Genomic DNA, 22,718 nt, shown 5'->3' on the forward strand with positions numbered 1-22,718 from the left:
GGGAAGGGGGGACCGGGCCAGCGCCGCCTCTCCTGCCCCAGGCTTGGGAGAGGAGCTGGGATGGCTCAGGATGGGGGCCAAGGGCAGTACTCGGTGCCCACCGCACGCCTGCAGGAGGATGGAGGACCCAGCTGCCCAAGGGAGGGGTGCAGGGAAAGGCAGGAAGCAGCAGCAGTGGACCCGGTGTGTGTGGGGGGAGCCTTTTCCCTTCCAGCTTTCGGTGGGTGGGAAGAACGAACGAACCAGGCCCGGAATAAAGGAGTGCAGGCCCAGCTCCCAGCCCCGGGACCCCCAATGGAAAGGAGCTGAAAGGAGACAAGGGCAGGGTGAAAATCCCGATGGAGGAACTGGGGAAGTCGAGCGCTGGGGGGGGTTGGCTGGGAGAATGAATGACCCAGGCTAGTGATAACCGCGTGTCGAGCAGGTGGGGTCTGCCCGCCGGCCAGCGAGTGGGAGACACTTGTTTGTGTCTCGCTTGGAAGAGAAAATTTAGCCCGTGGGGGTGGGGGAGCGGAAGGGGGGGGGTGGATGGGCTGTATTTAGAGCTGGGACGGGGGAGGGAGGAAAGGAAGCCAGAGGATAAATCCACTGGAGGGCTCTGGGAGGTGAACCGGAAGGAGGGGGTGCAGCCACCGGGAGCATGGGTGAGGAACTGAGCCAGTAGGCACAATCCAGAACACACTGGGTTAAGCGTCCCCCCACTTCCTGCCTCTCACTAACAGCCCTTATTCAACAAGACACCCCCCCCGCCAGCGCTGCCGGTGCCCCTCACTCCTGACCTGCAGCCCCTGCTAGCCCAGCCCAGGGTCTCTCACTCCAGACCCACAGCCCCCTGCTAGCCCATCTCTGCCCCCTCTAGCTCTGCCAGTGCTCCTCACTCCTGACCTGCAGCCCCTGCTAGCCCAGCCCAGGGTCTCTCACTCCAGACCCACAGCCCCCTGCTAGCCCATCCCTGCCCCCCCAGCTCTGCCAGTGCTCCTCTCTGCTGACCGGCAGCCCCCTGCTAGCCCAGCCTTGGGTCACGGAGAACATGATGCCAGGGATGGGTTTAGGGCTGTGGTAGGGAGGGCTATAGGGGGACAATGTCTGGGCTCTGGGTGGGTATTATGGGGCATGTGTGGGATATGGGGTTTAAGGGTCACTATAGGGGTGGGGTGGGGGTGAGGGGATGGAGTGATCGATGAGGGGTATGTGTGGGAGTTGGTGTGGGGCAGATGGGGTCAGTGTGGGGGTTGGGGGCATGAAGGGTAAGAAGGGCAGGTGGCGGTGTTTATGGGGGATGGAGGGCAGATGTGTGTGAGCTGGGCACAGGGGACAGCCCGGGGGAGGGGGATGGGTGGTCGGTGTTGTGGGGGTCTGTGGGCCCCCCTTGACTCTTTCCCTCCCCAGGCCTGGCTGCAGCAGTATGGGTACCTCCCCCCCGGCGATTTGCGAACCCACACCCAGCGCTCACCCCAGTCGCTCTCGGCCGCCATCAGCGCCATGCAGAGCTTCTATGGTCTGCGGGTCACTGGGACTGCTGATGCCAACACCATGAGGTGAGTCACCCCATGGCCAAGCCTCAGGAGAACCACCCACATTGAGCCTGCCGGGCTTTGAGTTCTAGTGCTATGAGATGGGTTCTAGCCCCATTAGGGGTCAATGGGGGTTGGGCGCCAATGGATGTTGGGTTCTATCCCCATTAAGGGTCAGTGGGGGTTGGGCACCAAAGGACATTGGGTTCTATCCCCATAAGGGTCAATGGGGGTTGGGCGCCAATGGATGTTGGGGTCTATCCCCATTAAGGGTGAATGAGAGTTGGGCGCCAATGGGCATTGGGTTCTATCTCCGCTAGGGGTCAATGGGGGTTGGGCGCCAATGGACGTTGGGTTCTATCCCCATTAAGGGTCAATGGGAGTTGGGCGCCAATGGACGTTGGGTTCTATCCCCATTAAGGGTCAATGGGAGTTGGGCGCCAATGGACGTTGGGTTCTATCCCCATTAAGGGTCAGTGGGGGTTGGGCACCAAAGGACATTGGGTTCTATCCCCATAAGGGTCAATGGGGGTTGGGCGCCAATGGATGTTGGGGTCTATCCCCATTAAGGGTGAATGAGAGTTGGGCGCCAATGGGCATTGGGTTCTATCTCCGCTAGGGGTCAATGGGGGTTGGGCGCCAATGGACGTTGGGTTCTATCCCCATTAAGGGTCAATGGGAGTTGGGCGCCAATGGACGTTGGGTTCTATCCCCATTAAGGGTCAATGGGGGTTGGCACCAAAGGACATTGGGTTCTATCCCCATAAGGGTCAATGGGGGTTGGGCGCCAATGGTCATTGGGTTCTATCCCCATTAAGGGTGAATGAGAGTTGGGTGCCAATGGACGTAGGGGTCTATCCCCATTAAGGGTCAATGGGGGTTGGGCACCAAAGGACATTGGGTTCTATCCCCATAAGGGTCAATGGGGGTTGGGCGCCAATGGTCATTGGGTTCTATCCCCATTAAGGGTGAATGAGAGTTGGGTGCCAATGGACGTAGGGGTCTATCCCCATTAAGGGTCAATGGGGGTTGGGCACCAAAGGACATTGGGTTCTATCCCCATAAGGGTCAATGGGGGTTGGGCGCCAATGGGCATTGGGTTCTATCTCCGCTAGGGGTCAATGGGGATTGGGCGCCAATGGTCGTTGGGTTCTATCCCCATTAAGGGTGAATGAGAGTTGGGTGCCAATGGACGTAGGGGTCTATCCCCATTAAGGGTCAATGGGGGTTGGGCACCAAAGGACATTGGGTTCTATCCCCATAAGGGTCAATGGGGGTTGGGTGCCAATGGTCGTTGGGTTCTATCCCCATTAAGGGTCAATTGGGGTGGGTGCCAATGGATGTTAGGTTCTATCCCCATTAGGAGTCAATGGGGGTTGGGCGCCAATGGGCATTGGGTTCTATCTCCGCTAGGGGTCAATGGAGGTTGGGCGCCAATGGTCATTGGGTTCTATCCCCATTAAGGGTCAGTGGGGGTTGGGCGCCAATGGACGTTGGGTTCTATCCCCATTAAGGGTCAGTGGGGGTTGGGCGCCAATGGACGTTGGGTTCTATCCTCATTAAGGGTCAATGGGAGTTGGGCGCCAATGGACGTTGGGTTCTATCCCCATTAAGGGTCAATGGGGGTTGGGTGCCAATGGACGTTGGGTTCTATCCTCATTAAGGGTCAATGGGAGTTGGGCGCCAATGGACGTTGGGTTCTATCCTCATTAAGGGTCAATGGGAGTTGGGCGCCAATGGACGTTGGGTTCTATCCCCATTAAAGGTCAATGGGGGTTGGGCACCAATGGACGTTGGGTTCTATCCCCATTCAGGGGCAATGGGGGTTGGGTGCCAATGGACGTTGGGTTCTATCCCCATTCAGGGGCATTAAGGGTCATTGGGGGTTGGGCACCAATGGGCATTGGGTTCTATCCCTGCTAGGGTCAATGGGGGTTGGGCGCCAAAGGACATTGGGTTCTATCCCCATTAAGGGTCAGTGGGGGTTGGGTGCCAGTGGACATTAGGATTTATCCCCATTAAGGATCAATGGGGGTTGGGCGCCAGTGGGCATTGGGGTCTACCCCATTAAGGGTCAATGGGGGTTAGGTGCCAATGGACGTTGGGTTCTAACCCCATTAAGGGTCAATGGGGGTTTGGCACCAATGGACATTGGGTTCTAACCCCATTAAGGGTCAATGGAGGTTAGGTGCCAATGGACGTTGGGTTCTAGCACCATTGGGGCAATGGGGGTTGGGCACCAATGGATGTTGGGTTTTAGCCCCATTAGTGGTCAATGGGGGCTGGGAGCCAATGGGAACTGCCCCTTTGGAAATTCTCACCACTGAGAATCATGGGATTTTCCCAAACTGATGCTCCCAATCTGAGCCCCAGGGCAGGTATGAAGTCAGGAACTGTGGAGGGATTTGGGAAGGGATGAAATGGCCCAGGAGTCGGACCTTTGCTCCGTTCTGGGTGTAGCGACAGGGCTACAAAGCTGTGATATCATGGAGGGAAGGGGCAGGACGCCTGGGTTCTATTCCCAGCTCTTCTAGTGACGTGGTCTCTGTGCAGCACCCAGCACCGGGAGGGCCCTGATCTCCGTCGGGGTCTACGCAATGGTCCCTTTGAAAGGGAAATGGGTGTGATGAGCCCATGGAACTCCGGGCCACATGACACTGAGGAGAAGGGATTTCAACCCTCATGCACATGAAAAACAGCACCAAGTGCTGGGAGACTCTGCCCCCAGGAGACAAGTTCTAATGAAATTGCCCCTCCAGGCTCACCTTTCCCTTCCCCTCCCTCAGGGCCATGCAGCGGCCCCGCTGTGGCGTCCCAGATAAGTTCGGGGCCGAGATCAAGGCCAATGTGCGGCGCCGGCGCTACGCCATCCAGGGCCTGAAATGGCAGCACAACGAGATTACATTCTGGTGAGAGGTCAGGGAGTGCGTGTGAGGCAGGCTGTGAGGGGCTGGGGGTGGATGTGAAGGTGCAGAGAGTTGGGGGCCATGGGGAACTGGGTGGGCTCTGAGGGGCTGCAAAGTGGGGGAGAGTTTGTGGGGAAGTGATGGGGGGCATGAGTCTGTGAGGGGGCTGTGGGGAACCGTGGGCAGTGGTGGGGCAGTGGGGAAGCTATGGGTCTCTGGGGCAGTGACAGGGCAGTGGGGTGGCTGGGGGGCAGTGATAGGAGGTTGTGGGGCAGTGATGGGAGGCTGGGGGCCATGGATCCATGTGGGGTTTGTAGGACTGGGGGGGACAGACAGGGTCGCAAGGCTGTGCCAGACTATGGGGCTGGGGGAGGTCTGTGGAGCTGGGGGACAGTGATGGGGGCTGAGGGTGGGGGGACAGTCAGGTGACCATGAGACTATGATGGGGGACACTCTGGAGCAGTGATGGGGGCCACGGGGCAGTGGGGGGGCGTGGGACAGTGATGGGGGCTGAGGGTGGGGGGGACAGTCGGGTGGCCATGAGACCATGGCAGGGGACACTGAGCAGTGATGAGGACCATGGGGCAGTGGGGGGCGTGGGGCAGTGATGGGGGCTGTGGGGAGGGGGGACAGTCAGGTGGCCATGAGACCATGGCGGGGGACATGTGGAGCAGTGATGGGGGCCAGGGGGCAGTGGGGGATGTGGGACAGTGACAGGGCGTGTGGGGGGGGACAGTCAGGTGGCCATGAGATCATGATGGGGGACACTCTGGAGCAGTGATGGGGGCCATAGGGGAGTGGGACAGTGACAGGGCATGGGGGGGACAGTCAGGTGGCCATGAGACCATGGTGGGGGACACTCTGGAGCAGCGATGGGGGCCATGGGGCAGTGAGGGGGCGTGGGACAGTGATGTGGCATGAGGGGGGCACAGTCAGGTGGCCATGAGACCATGACAGGGGACACTCTGAGCTGTGATGGGGGCCATACGGCAGTGGGGGGTGTGGGACAGTGACGGGGGTTGAGGGTGGGGGCTAGTGAGGTGGCCATGAGACCATGGTGGGGGACACTCTGAGCTGTGATGGGGGCCATGGGACGGTGGGGGGGCGTGGGACAGTGATGGGGCTTGAGGGTGGGGGGACAGTCAGGTGAGCATGAGACCATGATAGGGGACACTGGAGCAGTGATGGGGGCATGGGACAGTGATGGGGGCTGAGGGTGGGGGGGACAGTCGGGTGGCCATGAGACCATGGCGGGGGACACTGAGCAGTGATGAGGACCATGGGGCAGTGGGGGGCGTGGGGCAGTGATGGGGGCTGTGGGGAGGGGGGACAGTCGGGTGGCCATGAGACCATGGCGGGGGACACTGTGGAGCAGTGATGGGGGCCATGGAGCAGTGGGGGATGTGGGACAGTGATGGGGCGTGTGTGGGGGGGACAGTCAGGTGGCCATGAGATCATGATGGGGGACACTCTGGAGCAGCGATGGGGGCCATGGGGCAGTGGGGGGCGTGGGACAGTGATGTGGCATGGGGGGGGCACAGTCAGGTGGCCATGAGACCATGACGGGGGACACTCTGAGCTGTGATGGGGGCCAGGGGCAGTGGGGGCGTGGGACAGTGACAGGGTGTGGGGGGCCATGCAGTGACCATGGGGCAGCAATGGGGGGAGCCCTGCAGGCTGATCCAGGCTCTATTCCCCCTCCCCCTGCCAGCATCCAGAACTATACACCCAAGGTGGGCGAGGCGGCCACGTTGGAGGCCATCCGCCGGGCCTTTGGGGTGTGGGGGGCGGCCACACCGCTGCGCTTCCGCGAGGTGCCCTACGCCCACGTGCGCCAGGGCCGGGCGCCCCAGGCCGACATCATGATCTTCTTCGCCGAGGGCTTCCATGGCGACAGCACCCCCTTCGACGGGGAGGGGGGCTTCCTGGCCCACGCCTACTTCCCTGGCCCCCACATCGGTGGCGACACCCACTTCGACTTGGCCGAGCCCTGGACCGTCCGCAATGATGACCTGAATGGTGAGTGGGGGGCTGGGGGCGGGTGGAGGGCTCGGGGTAGGCAGGGGGACAGACAGGGTGGAGGGGGAGAGCTTGTGGGGGCTGGGAGCATGGTGAGAAGGGGGAGCGGGAATCACTGGTGGGGAGGGTCCAGGACTTTCTCTTCCAGGGATGCATGGAGGTGGGGGGGGGCAGGGCAGAGAAGGAGATGCTGGGAAAGTCCCCTCCCCCAGCTTATTGCCTATGGGCTGACTATGGCATCACTTCCCCTTTCCACACCCGTGGGAACCCCCCGAATCCTCCCCTCTGGGGCTGCACAGGAGCCGGCGTCCCCTGGAAGGGCCAGGCCCCGTGTCCCATTCCCCACCCTCCTGAGCCCGCCAGTCCCCCTGGGGCTGGATCAGAGTCGGTGCCTCCTAGAGAGGAAAGGCCCCATGTCGCATTCCCTGCCCCCGAGTCAGCCAGTCCCCTGCTCTGGGGCTGGATTAGGCCAGTCCCTCCCATGTCCCATTTCCAAGGGGTTTGTGGGAACTGAACATGCAGGGCGGGGCGGGGGGGGGAATGGTCTCACCCGTGCAGACCTGGAGGTGTCCCTGTTCCTGTGGTGTCCCCATTCCCAGTCGGCCATGGTGATGTCCCTGGTACCGGGCAGACGTGGTGGTGTCCCTTTCCTGGTGACCTCCCCGTTCCTGGGTGGATGTGGTGACATCCCATTCTGGGCAAATGTGGTGACGTCCCTGTTCCCGGGTGGCTGTGGTGACATCCCCATCAGGCCATGCCACACGCTGATGCTCCCGCTCCCGCAGGGAACGACATCTTCCTGGTGGCCGTGCACGAGCTGGGCCACGCGCTGGGGCTGGAGCATTCGAACGACCCCTCGGCCATCATGGCGCCCTTCTACCAGTGGATGGACACCGAGAACTTTGTGCTGCCAGACGACGACCTGCGGGGCATCCAGCAGCTCTACGGTGCGACCATCCCCTGCCCCCCCACTGCAAACCCTTCCCGTTGGCGCGGCATGCAGGAGCGTGTGACCACCCAGCTCCTAACCCACCCACTGGGCACCTGGGGCTTCACAGTGCAGGGGACCCTGCTCTCGGCCCGGGTGTGACCCCCATCCTCACCCCTGACACTAACCTTTAACTCCCTTTGGGTGTGACACCCCCTCGCCCTTCATGTTGATTCTACCCCATCCCAACCCCAGCCATCAGCCCATAACTTCATCCCCTGACCTCAGCCTGAGTAACGGGTCACCCCCAGGCCCCAGCGCACCCCCCTAGTCCCTGACTCCTTCACTCTCCCTTAACCCTTTGTGTCCCTTTGCCCAGGGAGCAAGTCGCGGGTCCCCACCAAGGCCCCCCAGGTGCCCCGCACCACGGCCAGGCCTCACGTGCCTGACGAGCCCAGCAACCCCCCCTATGGCCCCAACATCTGTGACGGCAACTTTGACACCATCGCTGTCCTGCGTGGGGAGATGTTCGTCTTCAAGGTGTGTGTGTGGTCTGCAGGTTGGGAGTGAGGGGCACCATAGGGCTTGGGAAGCCCAGGGCTGGGCTAGCAGGGGCTGCAGGTCGGGAGTGAGGGGCGCCGGCAGGGCAGGGCTGGCAGGGGCTGTGGGTCAGGAGTGAGGGGCACCGGCAGGGCTGGTGGGCAGGGCCGAGCTAGCAGGGGCTGCGGGTCGGGAGTGAGGGGCACCGGCAGGGCTGAGCTGGCAGGGGCTGCGGGTCGGGAGTGAGGGGCACCAGCAGGCCTGAGGGGGCAGGGCCGGGCTAGCAAGGGCTGCGGGTCGGGAGTGAGGGGCACTGACAGGGTGTGGGGGCAGGGCTGGGCTAGCAGGGGCTGCGGGTCGGGAGTGAGGGGCACTGGCAGGGTGTGGGGGCAGGGCTGGGCTAGCAAGGGCTGCGGGTCGGGAGTGAGGGGCACCGGCAGGGTGTGGGGGCAGGGCCGGGCTAGCAAGGGCTGCGGGTCGGGAGTGAGGGGCACTGACAGGGTGTGGGGGCAGGGCTGGGCTAGCAGGGGCTGCGGGTCGGGAGTGAGGGGCACCGGCAGGGCTCGGGGGGCAGGGCCGGGCTAGCAGGGGCTGCGGGTCGGGAGTGAGGGGCACTGGCAGGGCTGAGCTGGCAGGGGCTGTGGGTCGGGAGTAGGGGCACTGGCAGGGCTTGGGGGCAGGGCTGGGGTAGCCGGGGCTGCAGGTCGGGAGTGAGGGGCACCGGCAGGGCTGGGGGGGCAGGGCTGGGCTAGCAGGTGCTGCGGGTCGGGAGTGAGGGGCACTGGCAGGGCTGAGCTGGCAGGGGCTGCGGGTCGGGAGTGAGGGGCACCGGCAGGGCTGGGCTAGCAGGGGGCTGCGGGTCGGGAGTGAGGGGCACCGGCAGGGCTGGGGGGCAGGGGCTGCGGGTCGGGAGTGAGGGGCACCGGCAGGGCTGGGCTAGCAGGGGCTGCGGGTCGGGAGTGAGGGGCACCGGCAGGGCCGGGCTAGCAGGGGCTGCGGGTCGGGAGTGAGGGGCACCGGCAGGGCCGGGCTAGCAGGGGCTGCGGGTCGGGAGTGAGGGGCGCTGGCAGAGCTGTGAATTTCTCTGGTCCCAGGAGCGTTGGTTCTGGCGGGTCCGGAATAACCGGGTCATGGATGGGTATCCGCTCCCCATTGGCCAGTTCTGGGTCGGTCTCCCAGCATCGATCAGCACGGCCTATGAGAGAAAAGACGGGAAATTTGTCTTCTTCAAAGGTAGCAGGACGTGGGGCCTTTCCTGGGGGGAGGCTGGTGGGGGGATGGGGCCATTCCCCCCTGGGGCTGACCCTGCTCTCACGCTCGGCAGGTGACAAGCACTGGGTGTTCGATGAAGCCATCCTGCAGCCTGGGTACCCCAAACCTCTCCGGGAGCTGGGCCGGGGGCTCCCCAGTGATCGCATCGATGCCGCCCTCTTCTGGATGCCCAGCGGGAAAACCTACTTCTTCCGGGGCAACAAGTGAGTGCGGGACGTCCCCTGGGTGCCCCCCCACTCCCCACCCTGGGGTCCCCCTGTGCTGTCAGTGCCCCCCACAGCATCCCCCTCTGGGACCCCCGCCACTCCCCACCCTGGGGTCCCCCTGTGCTGTCAGTGCCCCCCACAGCATCCCCCTCTGGGACCCCCCCCTCCCCACCCTGGGGTCCCCCTGTGCTGTCAGTGCCCCCCACAGCATCCCCCTCTGGGACCCCCCCCACTCCCCACCCTGGGGTCCCCCTGTGCTGTCAGTGCCCCCCACAGCATCCCCCTCTGGGACCCCCACTCCCCACCCTGGGGTCCCCCTGTGCTGTCAGTGCCCCCCACAGCATCCCCCTCTGGGACCCCCACTTCCCCACCCTGGGGTCCCCCTGTGCTGTCAGTGCCCCCCACAGCATCCCCCTCTGGGACCCCCCCATTCATTGTCCCCTCCCCTGCAGATATTACCGTTTCAACGAGGAGAGCCGCTCGGTGGATGCCGAGTACCCCAAGAACGTCGCCGTCTGGGAGGGGATTCCTGAGTCACCCCGTGGGGCCTTCATGGGCAGCGACGAAGGTACAGCGAGGACGTGGGGGACGGGGGGCGGGCAGCGCTTTGGCCAAGCCCCACCCAGCTGGGACATCTGTGGGGAGGTGTCGGGGAGCCTGGGGTGACGAGGGGAGGTGAGTGGTGGGACATCTGGGGCGTGGGGTCCCCACCCAGGCTCTGCTGGGTCTGACATCACCAGGGGGGTCAGTAGGGCTCAGGTAGTGGTGAGGGAGAGATTTTGAGGACGCAGCTGATTAGCCTCTGCTTTGTTCCCCTCTTCCTCCCACTCCTCGTCCATCCCGTCCTGGTCCCTGGTCCATCTCCTCTGTCTGGTCCTGTGTCCATCTCCTTGTCTGACTCTGTGTCTGTCTCTCTTCTCCCTCGTCTGGCTATGTGTCCGTCCATCCATCTGTCTCCTCCCTGTCTGGCCGCGTGTCCGTCCATCTCTCTCCATTTCTCTCTCTGTCCTCTTACTCCTGTGTCCATCCATCTGTCTCCTCCCGTCTGTCTATCCCCCTGTCCCGCCATCTCCTCCCATCTGTCTATCCCTCTGTCCCGCCGTCTCCTCCCGTCTGTCTATCCCTCTGTCCCGCCGTCTCCTCCCGTCTGTCTATCCCTCTGTCCCGCCGTCTCCTCCCGTCTGTCTATCCCCGTGTCGGTCCGTCTCCTCCCGTCTGTCTATCCCCCTGTCGCTACGTCTCCTCCCGTCTGTCTATCCCCCTGTCCCGCCGTCTCCTCCCGTCTGTCTATCCCCCTGTCGCTACGTCTCCTCCCGTCTGTCTATCCCCCTGTCCCGCCGTCTCCTCCCGTCTGTCTATCCCCGTGTCGGTTCGTCTCCTCCCGTCTGTCTATCCCCGTGTCGGTTCGTCTCCTCCCGTCTGTCTATCCCCGTGTCGGTCCGTCTCCTCCCGTCTGTCTATCCCCGTGTCGGTCCGTCTCCTCCCGTCTGTCTATCCCCCTGTCGCTACGTCTCCTCCCGTGTGTCTATCCCCCTGTCGCTACGTCTCCTCCCGTCTGTCTATCCCCGTGTCGGTCCGTCTCCTCCCGTCTGTCTATCCCCCTGTCCCGCCGTCTCCTCCCGTCTGTCTATCCCCCTGTCGCTACGTCTCCTCCCGTCTGTCTATCCCCGTGTCGGTCCGTCTCCTCCCGTCTGTCTATCCCCGTGTCGGTCCGTCTCCTCCCGTCTGTCTATCCCCCTGTCGCTACGTCTCCTCCCGTCTGTCTATCCCCCTGTCGCTACGTCTCCTCCCGTCTGTCTATCCCCGTGTCGGTCCGTCTCCTCCCGTCTGTCTATCCCCCTGTCCCGCCGTCTCCTCCCGTCTGTCTATCCCCCTGTCGCTACGTCTCCTCCCGTCTGTCTATCCCCCTGTCCCGCCGTCTCCTCCCGTCTGTCTATCCCCGTGTCGGTCCGTCTCCTCCCGTCTGTCTATCCCCCTGTCCCGCCGTCTCCTCCCGTCTGTCTATCCCCCTGTCGCTACGTCTCCTCCCGTCTGTCTATCCCCCTGTCCCGCCGTCTCCTCCCGTCTGTCTATCCCCCTGTCCCGCCGTCTCCTCCCGTCTGTCTATCCCCGTGTCGGTCCGTCTCCTCCCGTCTGTCTATCCCCCTGTCGCTACGTCTCCTCCCGTCTGTCTATCCCCGTGTCGGTTCGTCTCCTCCCGTCTGTCTATCCCCGTGTCGGTCCGTCTCCTCCCGTCTGTCTATCCCCCTGTCGCTACGTCTCCTCCCGTCTGTCTATCCCCCTGTCCCGCCGTCTCCTCCCGTCTGTCTATCCCCGTCGCTACGTCTCCTCCCGTCTGTCTATCCCCCTGTCCCGCCGTCTCCTCCCGTCTGTCTATCCCCCTGTCGCTACGTCTCCTCCCGTCTGTCTATCCCCCTGTCCCGCCGTCTCCTCCCGTCTGTCTATCCCCCTGTCGCTACGTCTCCTCCCGGCCACATGTCTCTTCGCCCTGCCCCCCGGCTATGCAGCCTTCACCTATTTCTACAAGGGCGGCCGATACTGGAAGTTCAACAACCAGCAGCTGCGGGTGGAACCGGGCTACCCCAAGTCGGCGCTGCGGGACTGGCTGGGCTGCAGGGGCGGCCGGCGCGAGGATGACGAACGGGAGGAGACCGAGGTCATCGTCATCGAGGTGGACGAGGCGGGGGGCGGGGCGGTGGACATGGCCGCCGTGGTGCTGCCCGTCATGCTGCTGCTCTGCGCCCTGGCGCTGGGCGCCGCCATCCTGATCTTCAAACGCCGCGGGACCCCCAAGCGGCTGCTGCACTGCCAGCGCTCCCTGCTGGACAAGGTGTGAGGGGTGGGGCTCCCCGGCCCCGCCCGCCTCCCCGGCTTCGCCCCCTGCTGGACAAGGTGTGGGCGGGGGTTCCCCTGGCTCCTCCCCCTGCTGCACAGCCAGTGCCCCCTGCTGGATAAGGGATGGGGCTCCCCGGCCCCGCCCGCCTCCCCGGCTTCGCCCCCTGCTGGACAAGGTGTGGGTGGGGGTTCCCCTAGCTCCTCCCCAGCTCCGCCCCCTGCTGCTCAGCCAGTGCCCCCTGCTGGACAAGGTGTGGGCAGGGGTTCCCCTGGCTCCTCCCTGGCTCCGCCCCCTGCTGCTCAGCCAGCACTCCCTGCTGGACAAGGTGTGGGTGGGGGTTCCCCTAGCTCCTCCTTGGCTCCGCCCCCTGCTGCTCAGCCAGTGCCCCCTGCTGGACAAGGTGTGGGCAGGGGTTCCCCTGGCTCCTCCCCGGCTCCGCCCCCTGCTGCTCAGCCAGCACTCCCTGCTGGACAAGGTGTGAGAGGCAGGGCTTCTCTCTGGCTCCTCCCCTTAAGCTCCTCCCCTTCCCTGCTGGACAAGATGTGAAGGGTGGGGGCTTCCCCTTGGCCCCTCCCCCTTTCTGACATTCCTCCCCCCCCATTGAAGCGTGCTGAGCGCGCTCAGTAGCCTGCAGGGTGACCCCTGACCCCTCCCCTTGTGTAACCATGTGTCCTTTGACTTCCTGGGGAAGGACCAAAGTTCAGGCCCGTCAGTTCCCCTACGACCTCTCAACTTTCACCACACCACAGGGGAAGCCAATGGGAGACAGCGGTGTGATTGCCTCCCCAGAGGTCATGCTGGCTCCCCCCCCCCCTGGCCTTGGGCACATGAGCTAGCCAATCAGCTTGGCTCTATTCCCCCCTTTGCCAAGCTGGGTTGGGCTGAATCTCCCATTGGTCTGTGCACAAAGGGGGGCGGGGTCATCTGTGGAACAGAGGCCCTTGATTGGCCCTCAGGTACTTTAGACAGGGCCTTGGGAACCCAGGGGTGGAGCTACAGAGGGGGGGAGGGGCCATACGGCCCATGGGGGTGGAGCTATTAAAAGAGGGACGGCATTTGGCTGAAGGGGTCAGGGCTTTAGTATTAAATAGCCAGGTCTATGCAGATAAGGGGCTTTGCATTCCAGTGGGTGGGGCTATGCAAATAATGGGGTCTGCATGCCAGTGGGTAGGGCTATGCAGATGACGGTTGCCACACAGTCCAATGGGCAGAGCTAGGGCATATAGAGGTCAAAACAAGGGCTTTCTAATGGGCAGGGCTATGCAGATGAGGGAGAGGGATAAGGCTGGACCAAGAGCAGGGCATGATGGGAAAACAGGCAGGGTGCTCAGGGGCAGAGACAAAGAAAGGGGGCACGGCCTTACTTTGCCCCCACTTTCCTGCAGGGCCCCAAAAAGGATGGCAGGGAATCTTGCCTCCTCCCCATCCTGAGTAATAGGGGACACATCCCTGTAGGGGTCACCCAGGAATTAGCAGCCACGCCCCCAGAATCTGCCTAGGAAAGAGGGTTAGGGGGATAGCGGGTCCCTGGGGGGGGGGTTGTGGTGTGGGGGGCAGGGAGCATGGCTGGATCCAGTTTGGGATGAATGGCGCAGATGGGGGGTGCACTGTGGGCCCAGTTTGGGGGTGAATGGACTGGTTCAGTGGAGCAAGGGTCAGGTTTAGGGGTCCCCTCCTCTCCAGTTTTGGTGTGTGGGGGGGTCTCATTGGGGGATTTTTTTAATGTATAATTTTTGTAATAAAAAAACCTTAATTATTCTATAGAACAAAAGAATTAACAAAAATCAGAGTGTTAGCAGGGGAGGGGGTGGGGGTGTCAGGGCCCAAGGGGGACGCCCCTCAATTCCCGCGGGCCGGGAGGAGGGGCCAGTTTCGCCCTGCACTCGCTTCGGAGGGATTTTCACTTGGGTGTTCGGAAACCGCTGGATTAAAGTGCTTTTTGGGGGAGGGTCTCTTGATATTTTTCAATGTATTATTATTGTTAATTAATTAATATTATTTTGCTATGGAGTCAACGGGGCCAAGGGTTTTAGCAGGTAGCGCTTGGGGAATGTACGTGCCATGAACACATCTGCAGACATTTCTCCTCATAATAAACCCCCGTTTCTGAGGATTCATCATTTTGCTCTTAATATCCACCACCACTTTCCGGGGCGATTGTCGAACCGGGCGGGTAATTCCTGACGGTCTGGCCAGTGCAGCAGTTACTTAAATGGCAGGAAGAAGCCGGGGCAACTTGACTGAAATCCCAGGAACCGGGATTGTCTCAACTTTCCAGGGTGGTGGATTATCAATTTTCCCTATTTTGAAACCTCCAGTGTTGAGGGAAATTGAATGAAACCGGCAGCTAGCTTGCAGAGGCTTCTATTAGCAATTAATCATTAAGGGCCGTTATTAAAATCCCCAGGACATTTTAAAAAGGGACCAAGAGCCTGGGGCACCTTATAGCCTAACAGACAACTTCACCCACGAAAGCTCATGCTCCAATTTGTCTGTTAGTCTGTGAGGTGCCCCAGGACTCCGTGTCGCCTGTTGCAGCTCCAGACTAACACGGCTCCCGCTGAGACTCGCGTCCATTTAACTATCTTCAGCAGGGAACTGGAATTAACTAATCAACCCCCACTCGCTGCAGCCAACATGCTGGTTTGACTGTTAAAAGTTCTGAGCGTTTGTGGTGGCTCTGAAGAATCAACGTCCGTCCTATTGCGCGGGGCCTCTCACTCCTTGATGAAACGCAGCGCTGGGCGCATTTCAGAAACAAGCCGTGTTTGAATTGCTAAATTAACAGGGAGGTTCGGATCCCGACCTCGCTGCTCACGCGAGACCCATCCTGCCTTCCTGCTCCTCTTTAGCACGTGCTGCATTTTCCTTGAGACATTTCGTGTTAATTGCAAAATCCTAATAACAAAGCCAAGATTTCCCAGGGGGATGTACACTACAGCCGTGGTAGGAAAAGGCCCAGTTTTATTCTCGATTTGAGGACAATGAATCTGAATAAATGGTATGTCCAATTACCCAGAAATTCATCTGGTTTTGGTGTGATCTAGCCAGGTCCAAGGTGGAAACAAAGTGCAAGGGATTTGCTGGTTTGATTGTCCAGAGATTTCATAATTATTCTGTCCCAACTGGCAATGAAAACCCCGTGGAAGTGTCATACGCAGCCGGATTTCTACACAATGTTGTGGTTTTGTGTTATGATCTTCCTTGACTTACATCAGTGTTTTCCTGTGCACTGAATTACGACATTGCAGTTCTTCCTCCTCTTTCACTGTTAGAAACAAACAAACCCAACTTCGGGAAGAACTGGATTCTCAGTGCGTCCTTCCAGGATCTCTTTCCTCGTAACACAAACCCGGCCCTGGGACGCCTGGAAACATTTCAAGGGGCTCCTGTTTTCAAGTTGTTTGTTTCATTCGAAGGGGTTTTTTGCTTCATGTTGTTGACAAATGTCTTTGGAAAAGAAAATTAGCCAAAAAGGGGGGTTGGGGGACAATTTGCGAGGAACGCTTTGGGTTTTTTAAGAAAAATCAAAATGAATAAAAATTCCTTTTTTTTGCAAATGAATTGAGTGCGTTTTCTAAAGGGTGAAGATGGAGGGGGACCGGCTGGGTTAACAGGGGCTTCGGGTCAGGAGTGAGGGGCACCAGCAGAGCCGTGGGGGGCTGAGTCACAGAACCCACGGCTTGTGGCCTAGACACCATGACGTGGGTCTCACCGCAACTTCCCTTACTTCAGTGTCCTGCCAGACATGAAAAGCGAGAAGATCCCGGCCCGTCTCATCCCACCGGCACAAGACACAGCAAACGGGGGGCGGGGGAGAGCGGGACTCCAGGGCTGGGAATGGGGGATCCAAGCAGGGGGCACTCTGTCTCCCCTCCCCCCAGCCCTGGCTGCCTTCCCTTGGTCCCGTGAGCTGGGCGCAGCGCCCACACGATGAAGTCAGCTGCTGGCGTGGCTGAACAGCTGGAAGCAATTACAGCTGTTGGGGGGGGAGGGGGAGGAGGAAAATGCCTGGATTGCAAAACAGCCGGAGTCTTCAAGGCCAAAGGAGGGGGGGGGGGAATCCACCCCTCCCCCAGCCACAAAACTGCGGCTGGCCCCAGTCACAGCCTCCTGACTCGCCTGTGATGAAATACTCATGAGAGACCGAGAAATGGGGGGAGGCTAGCGCCTCGACTGACCGCCAAGTTCCTCTGTCAGAAACAATAGCAACGGGCTGCACATCGGGAGTGAGAGGCATCGGCAGCGTAGGGAGTGGAGGGGCAGCACTGGGCTAGCAGGGGCTGCAGGTCAGGAGTGAGGGGCACCGGCAGGGCTGGGCTAGCAGGGGCTGCAGGTCGGGAGTGAGGGGCACCGGCAGGGCTGGGCTAGCAGGGGCTGCAGGTCAGGAGTGAGGGGCACTGGCAGAGCTGGGGGGCAAGGCCAGGCTAGCAGGGGGTTGCGGGTCGGGAGTGAGGGGCACCGGCAGTGCTGGGGGCTGCGGGTCGGGAGTGAGGGGCACCGGCAGTGCTGGGGGGGCAGGGGCTGCGGGTCGGGAGTGAGGGGCACCGGCAGAGCTGGGGGGGCAGGGGCTGCGGGTCGGGAGTGAGGGGCACCGGCAGTGCTGGGGGGGCAGGGGCTGCGGGTCGGGAGTGAGGGGCACTGGCAGAGCTGGGGGGCAAGGCCAGGCTAGCAGGGCTGCGGGTCGGGAGTGAGGGGCACCGGCAGGGCTGGGCTAGCAGGGGCTGCGGGTCGGGAGTGAGGGGCACCGGCAGGGCTGGGGGGGGGCAAGGCCAGGCTAGCAGGGGGTTGCGGGTCGGGAGTGAGGGGCACCGGCAGGGCTGGGCTAGCAGGGGCTGCGGGTCGGGAGTGAGGGGCACCGGCAGGGCTGGGCTAGCAGGGGCTGCAGGTCAGGAGTGAGGGGCACTGGCAGAGCTGGGGGGGGGCAAGGCCAGGCTAGCAGGGGTTTGCGGGTCGGGAGTGAGGGGCGCCAGCAGGGCTGAGGGGAGCAGGGCTGGGCTAGCAAGGGGCTGCACGGTGAGGGGCACTGCAGGGTGGGGGGGAGGGAGAGGGAGGGCAAGCAGAGGCTGCAAGTCAGGAGTGAGGAGCACTGGCAGGGCTGGGGTAGCAGGGGGCTGCGGGTCGGGACTAAGGAGCACCAGCAGGATGGGGAGGCAGGGGCTGCTGGTCAGGAGTGAGGGGCACCAGCAGGGCTGGGGGGGCCAGGGCTGGGCTAGCAGGGGCTGCGGGTTGGGAGTGAGGGGCACCAGTAGTGCTGGTAGGAGCTGTGGGTCGGGAGTGAGGGACACCAGAAGGGCTGGGGGCGTAGGGGCTGTGGGTCAGGAGTGAGGGGCACCAGCAGGGCTGGGCTGGGGGCAAGGCTGGCAGGGGCTGCGGGTTGGGAGTGAGGGGCACCGGCAGGGCTGGGGTAGGGGCAGGGCTGTGAGTCAGGGGCACCGGCAGGGCTGGGGGCGTAGGGGCTGCGGGTCGGGAGTGAGGGGCACCAGCAGGGCTGGGGGTGTAGGGGCTGCGGGTCGCGAGTGAGGGGCACCAGCAGGGCTGGGGGCAGGACTGGTAGGGGCTGTGAGTCAAGAGTGAGGGGCACTGGCAGGGCTGGGGTGGGGGCAGGGCTGCGGGTCGGGAGTGAGGGGCACCGGCAGGGCTGGGGGCAGGACTGGTAGGGGCTGTGAGTCAAGAGTGAGGGGCACTGGCAGGGCTGGGGTGGGGGCAGGGCTGCGGGTCGGGAGTGAGGGGCACCGGCAGGGCTGGGGGCAGGACTGGTAGGGGCTGTGAGTCAAGAGTGAGGGGCACTGGCAGGGCTGGGGTGGGGGCAGGGCTGTGAGTCAAGAGTGAGGGGCACCGGCAGGGCTGGGGGCGTAGGGGCTGTGAGTCGGGAGTGAGGGGCGCCGGCAGGGCTAGGGGTATAGGGGCTGCGGGTCGGGAGTGAGGGGCACCGGCAGGGCTGGGGTAGGGGCAGGGCTGTGGGTCGGGAGTGAGGGGCACCGGCAGGGCTGGGGGCAGGATTGGTAGGGGCTGTGGGTCGGGAGTGAGGGGCACCGGCAGGGCTGGGGTAGGGGCAGGGCTGCGGGTCGGGAGTGAGGGGCGCCAGCAGGGCTGGGGTAGGGGCAGGGCTGCGGGTCGGGAGTGAGGGGCGCCGGCAGGGCTGGGGTAGGGGCAGGGCTGCGGGTCGGGAGTGAGGGGCGCCGGCAGGGCTGGGGTAGGGGCAGGGCTGCGGGTCGGGAGTGAGGGGCGCCGGCAGGGCTGGGGTAGGGGCAGGGCTGCGGGTCGGGAGTGAGGGGCGCCGGCAGGGCTGGGGGCGCAGGGGCTGCGGGTCGGGAGTGAGGGGCGCCGGCAGGGCTGGGGTAGGGGCAGGGCTGCGGGTCGGGAGTGAGGGGCGCCGGCAGGGCTGGGGCGCAGGGGCTGCGGGTCGGGAGTGAGGGGCGCTGGCAGGGCTGGGGGCGCAGGGGCTGCGGGTCGGGAGTGAGGGGCACCGGCAGGGCTGGGGTAGGGGCAGGGGCTGCGGGTTGGGAGTGAGGGGCACCGGCAGGGCTGGGGGCGCAGGGGCTGCGGGTTGGGAGTGAGGGGCACCAGCAGGGCTGGGGTAGGGGCAGGGGCTGCGGGTTGGGAGTGAGGGGCACCGGCAGGGCTGGGCTAGCAGGGGGCTGCGGGTCGGGAGTGAGGGGCGCCGGCAGGGCTGGGGTAGGGGCAGGGCTGCGGGTCGGGAGTGAGGGGCGCCGGCAGGCCTGGGGTAGGGGCAGGGCTGCGGGTTGGGAGTGAGGGGCGCCGGCAGGGCTTGGGTAGGGGCAGGGCTGCGGGTCGGGAGTTAGGGGCGCCGACAGGGCTGGGGGCGCAGGGGCTGCGGGTCGGGAGTGAGGGGCGCCGGCAGGGCTGGGGTACGGGCAGGGCTGCGGGTCGGGAGTTAGGGGCGCCGACAGGGCTGGGGGCGCAGGGGCTGCGGGTCGGGAGTGAGGGGTGCCGGCAGGGCTGGGGGCGCAGGGGCTGCAGGTCGGGAGTGAGGGGCGCCGGCAGGGCTGGGGGCGCAGGGGCTGCGGGTCGGGAGTGAGGGGCGCCGGCAGGGCTGGGGTAGCTGGGGCTGCGGGTCGGGAGTGAGGGGCACCGGCAGGGCTGGGGTAGGGGCAGGGCTGCGGGTCGGGAGTGAGGGGCGCCGGCAGGCCTGGGGTAGGGGCAGGGCTGCGGGTTGGGAGTGAGGGGCGCCGGCAGGGCTGGGGTAGGGGCAGGGCTGCGGGTCGGGAGTGAGGGGCGCCGGCAGGCCTGGGGTAGGGGCAGGGCTGCGGGTCGGGAGTGAGGGGCGCCGGCAGGGCTTGGGTAGGGGCAGGGCTGCGGGTCGGGAGTGAGGGGCGCCAGCAGGGCTGGGGTAGGGGCAGGGCTGCGGGTCGGGAGTGAGGGGCGCCGGCAGAGCAGGGCAGAAGGAAGGTGACTCTTTAGTCTTTCTTGCTTCCTCTGGAGGGGAGCTCACATCCTGCCGGGGGGGAGGCAGCTTTCCGGGTCCCAGCCACCACTGCCCTGCTCTAACCCCCATCCCCCCGGACCGGGAGGGAACCCCGGCGTCCTGGTCAGGTGTGGTTGCTGGGGGCGCAGGAGTTTATTGGGGGCTACTGCCCCGACGCAGGGCGGCCCCCTTGGGCTCCAGCTGGGTCTGTCTCTTGCTCTCCTTGGCCTCCTGCTGCTGGTGCTGCTGGATCTGCCAGCGCTGCAGGCCCCGCTCCATCTCCTGGTGCAGCATGGCCACACGCCGCTGGGGAGAGACACGGGGTGAGGGGGCCAGAGATCCCAGGAGTCCTGGCTCCCTGCCCCCCCCCCCCCAGAGCTGGGGAGAGAACCCAGGAGTCCTGGCTCCCTGCCCCCCCCTCCCCCCCGCTCCCAGAGCTGGGGAGAGAACCCAGGAGTCCTGGCTCCCTGTCCCCACCCCTCCCCCCCAGAGCTGGGGAGAGATCCCAGGAGTCCTGGCTCCCTGTCCCCGCCCCCCACCCGCTCCCAGAGCTGGGGAGAGAACCCAGGAGTCCTGGCTCCCTGTCCCCGCCCCTCCCTTCCCCGCTCCCAGAGCTAGGGAGAGAACCCAGGAGTCCTGGCTCCCTGTCCCCCCCCCCGCTCCCAGAGCTGGGGAGAGAACCCAGGAGTCCTGGCTCCCAGGCCCTGGAACGCCCCGGCCCCCCACTCACCGCAAAGGCCTCGTCTTCCTGTCGCCGGCGCATCTGGCCCTTCCACGGGGGGGCAGGGCGCCCGTCTAGGGAGACCCAAGAAGTCAGTGAACCCCATTGCCCTTATCATGGAACTCAGGAGTCCAGGCTCCCAGATCCCACCCCTCCCGCCTCCGGGAGAGAACCCAGGCGTCCGAGAACACATGATGGTGACAGAAGATGATCCTCACCTACAAAGGACCAGTCAGGCAGATCCCGGAGGGGCCCGTAGCCGGCCGAGCTGGGGGCGAGTCCCTGCCTGGGGTGAAGGGAATGAGGGATCACAACGAGCCCAGAGCCCCCCCGACCCACAGCCCCCCTCTTTCTCGTGCCCCTCACTCCCAACCTGCAGCCTCCAGCCAGTGTCCGTCACTCCCACCCACAGCCCCCTGCCCCGCCGGTGCCCCTCACTCCCGACCCGCAGCCCCCTGCTAGCCCAGCCCTGCCGGTGCCCCTCACTCCCGACCCACAGCCCCTGCCAGCCCAGCCCTGCCGGTGCCCCTCACTCCCGACCTGCAGCCCCTGCTAGCCCAGCCCTGCCGGTGCCCCTCACTCCCGATCCGCAGCCCCTGCCAGCCCAGCCCTGCCGGTGCCCCACACTCCCGCCCCGCAGCCCCTGCCCCCCCAGCCCTGCCGGTGCCCCACACTCCCGACCCGCAGCCCCCTGCTAGCCCAGCCCTGCCGGTGCCCCTCACTCCCGACCCGCAGCCCCTGTTCCCCCAGCCCTGCCGGTGCCCCTCACTCCCGACCCGCAGCCCCCTGCTAGCCCAGCCCTGCCGGTGCCCCTCACTCCCGACCCGCAGCCCCTGTTCCCCCAGCCCTGCCAGTGCCCCACACTCCCGACCCGCAGCCCCTCCTAGCCCAGCCCTGCCGGTGCCCCTCACTCCCGACCCGCAGCCCCTCCTAGCCCAGCCCTGCCGGTGCCCCTCACTCCCGACCCGCAGCCCCCTGCTAGCCCAGCCCTGCCAGTGCCCCTCACTCCCGACCTGCAGCCCCTGCTCCCCCAGCCCTGCCGGTGCCCCTCACTCCCGACCCGCAGCCCCTGCCCCCCCAGCGCTGCCGGTGCCCCTCACTCCCGACCCGCAGCCCCTGTTCCCCCAGCCCTGCCGGTGCCCCTCACTCCCGACCCGCAGCCCCCTGCTAGCCCAGCCCTGCCGGTGCCCCTCACTCCCGACCCGCAGCCCCTGCCCCCCCAGCGCTGCCGGTGCCCCTCACTCCCGACCCGCAGCCCCCTGCCCCCCCAGCCCTGCCGGTGCCCCTCACTCCCGACCCGCAGCCCCTCCTAGCCCAGCCCTGCCGGTGCCCCTCACTCCCGACCCGCAGCCCCTGTTCCCCCAGCCCTGCCGGTGCCCCTCAGTCCCGACCCGCAGCCCCTGTTCCCCCAGCCCTGCCGGTGCCCCTCACTCCCGACCCGCAGCCCCCTGCTACCCCAGCCCTGCCGGTGCCCCTCACTCCCGACCCGCAGCCCCTGCTAGCCCAGCCCTGCCGGTGCCCCTCACTCCCGACCCGCAGCCCCCTGCTAGCCCAGCCCTGCCGGTGCCCCTCACTCCCGACCCGCAGCCCCCTGCCAGCCCAGCCCTGCCGGTGCCCCTCACTCCCGGCCCGCAGCCCCTGCCCCCCCAGCCCTGCCGGTGCCCCTCACTCCCGGCCCGCAGCCCCTGCCCCCCCAGCCCTGCCGGTGCCCCTCACTCCCGACCCGCAGCCCCTGCTACCCCAGCCCTGCCGGTGCCCCTCACTCCCGACCCGCAGCCCCACTCACTGGACTCTCCATTGCCCCACGGCCGGGCGGGGGGCTCCGCAGTGAATGTGCCGGGGGGCTGCGGCCAGGCGAGGCGCTGGGGGGGGAAGAGGGGATCAGTGAGATTTACCAACCTGGGAATCCCCCCACCGCCTTGATTGACCCCGCCCGCACGCTAGAGCTCCCCCATTCCCCTACCCAGCCTCAGGCCCAGGGGCGCTGCCATTTTGGGAAATGGGACAGGAAGTAGCGTTGAAACATGTGGGAGCAATTTACAAATTGTGTACGGCAGGGAGGCTATAGGCGCCGCCATGTTGGAAATGGGAGCGCCCAATAGGCGGCGCCATGTTCAGAATGGGAAACGTAGAATCTGCCATAGTGCTGACGGGAGCCGCCTTTTTTGGAGTGGGAGCCGCCATGTTGATTTGAAGAAAGACAGGCGCCGCCATATCGGATACACGTGCTACGGAAGCTGCCACGTTGTACGGAAGGGGCGGGTCTGCGGACCATCTTGGCAGGAACTCGCAGGAGGGCGCCACCTTCCGGTCAAATGTTGTATATCAGCCACGTTGAACTTGGAAT

At 64.7% G+C, this 22,718-nt stretch overlaps 2 protein-coding genes across 3 annotated transcripts; one reads left to right on the forward strand and one right to left on the reverse strand.

Moving 5' to 3' along the window:
- Positions 1 to 1,310: 1,310 nt before the first annotated feature.
- Positions 1,311 to 13,739, forward strand: MMP14 (matrix metallopeptidase 14). 2 transcript variants are annotated; one of them, XR_003997783.1, is made up of 10 exons: positions 1,311 to 1,538; positions 4,301 to 4,423; positions 6,132 to 6,439; positions 7,225 to 7,386; positions 7,747 to 7,907; positions 9,002 to 9,140; positions 9,232 to 9,382; positions 9,838 to 9,953; positions 11,893 to 12,277; positions 12,397 to 13,739. XR_003997783.1 is itself a non-coding variant. In XM_030542873.1 (9 exons), exons 1-9 carry the CDS (start codon positions 1,333 to 1,335, stop codon positions 12,219 to 12,221), a joined length of 1,695 nt encoding a protein of 564 aa, XP_030398733.1. In that variant the 5' UTR covers positions 1,311 to 1,332; the 3' UTR covers positions 12,222 to 13,739. The 2 variants fall into 2 exon arrangements, 1 of the variants encoding a protein (XP_030398733.1); XM_030542873.1 differs by having other exon boundaries at positions 11,893 to 13,739.
- Positions 13,740 to 19,779: 6,040 nt separating this feature from the next.
- Positions 19,780 to 22,398, reverse strand: MRPL52 (mitochondrial ribosomal protein L52). Its single transcript, XM_030542877.1, has 5 exons — positions 22,335 to 22,398; positions 22,158 to 22,233; positions 20,590 to 20,657; positions 20,381 to 20,445; positions 19,780 to 19,956 (listed from the first exon to the last, which is right to left on the reverse strand). The coding sequence occupies exons 1-5, from the start codon at positions 22,360 to 22,362 to the stop codon at positions 19,804 to 19,806; spliced, it is 390 nt and encodes a 129-aa protein (XP_030398737.1). The 5' UTR covers positions 22,363 to 22,398; the 3' UTR covers positions 19,780 to 19,803.
- Between the last annotated feature and the right edge of the window lie 320 nt (positions 22,399 to 22,718).

The sequence above is a fragment of the Gopherus evgoodei genome, unplaced genomic scaffold, assembly GCF_007399415.2.
Source record: "Gopherus evgoodei ecotype Sinaloan lineage unplaced genomic scaffold, rGopEvg1_v1.p scaffold_169_arrow_ctg1, whole genome shotgun sequence".
In the NCBI taxonomy this organism is placed as follows: Eukaryota; Metazoa; Chordata; order Testudines; family Testudinidae; genus Gopherus; species Gopherus evgoodei.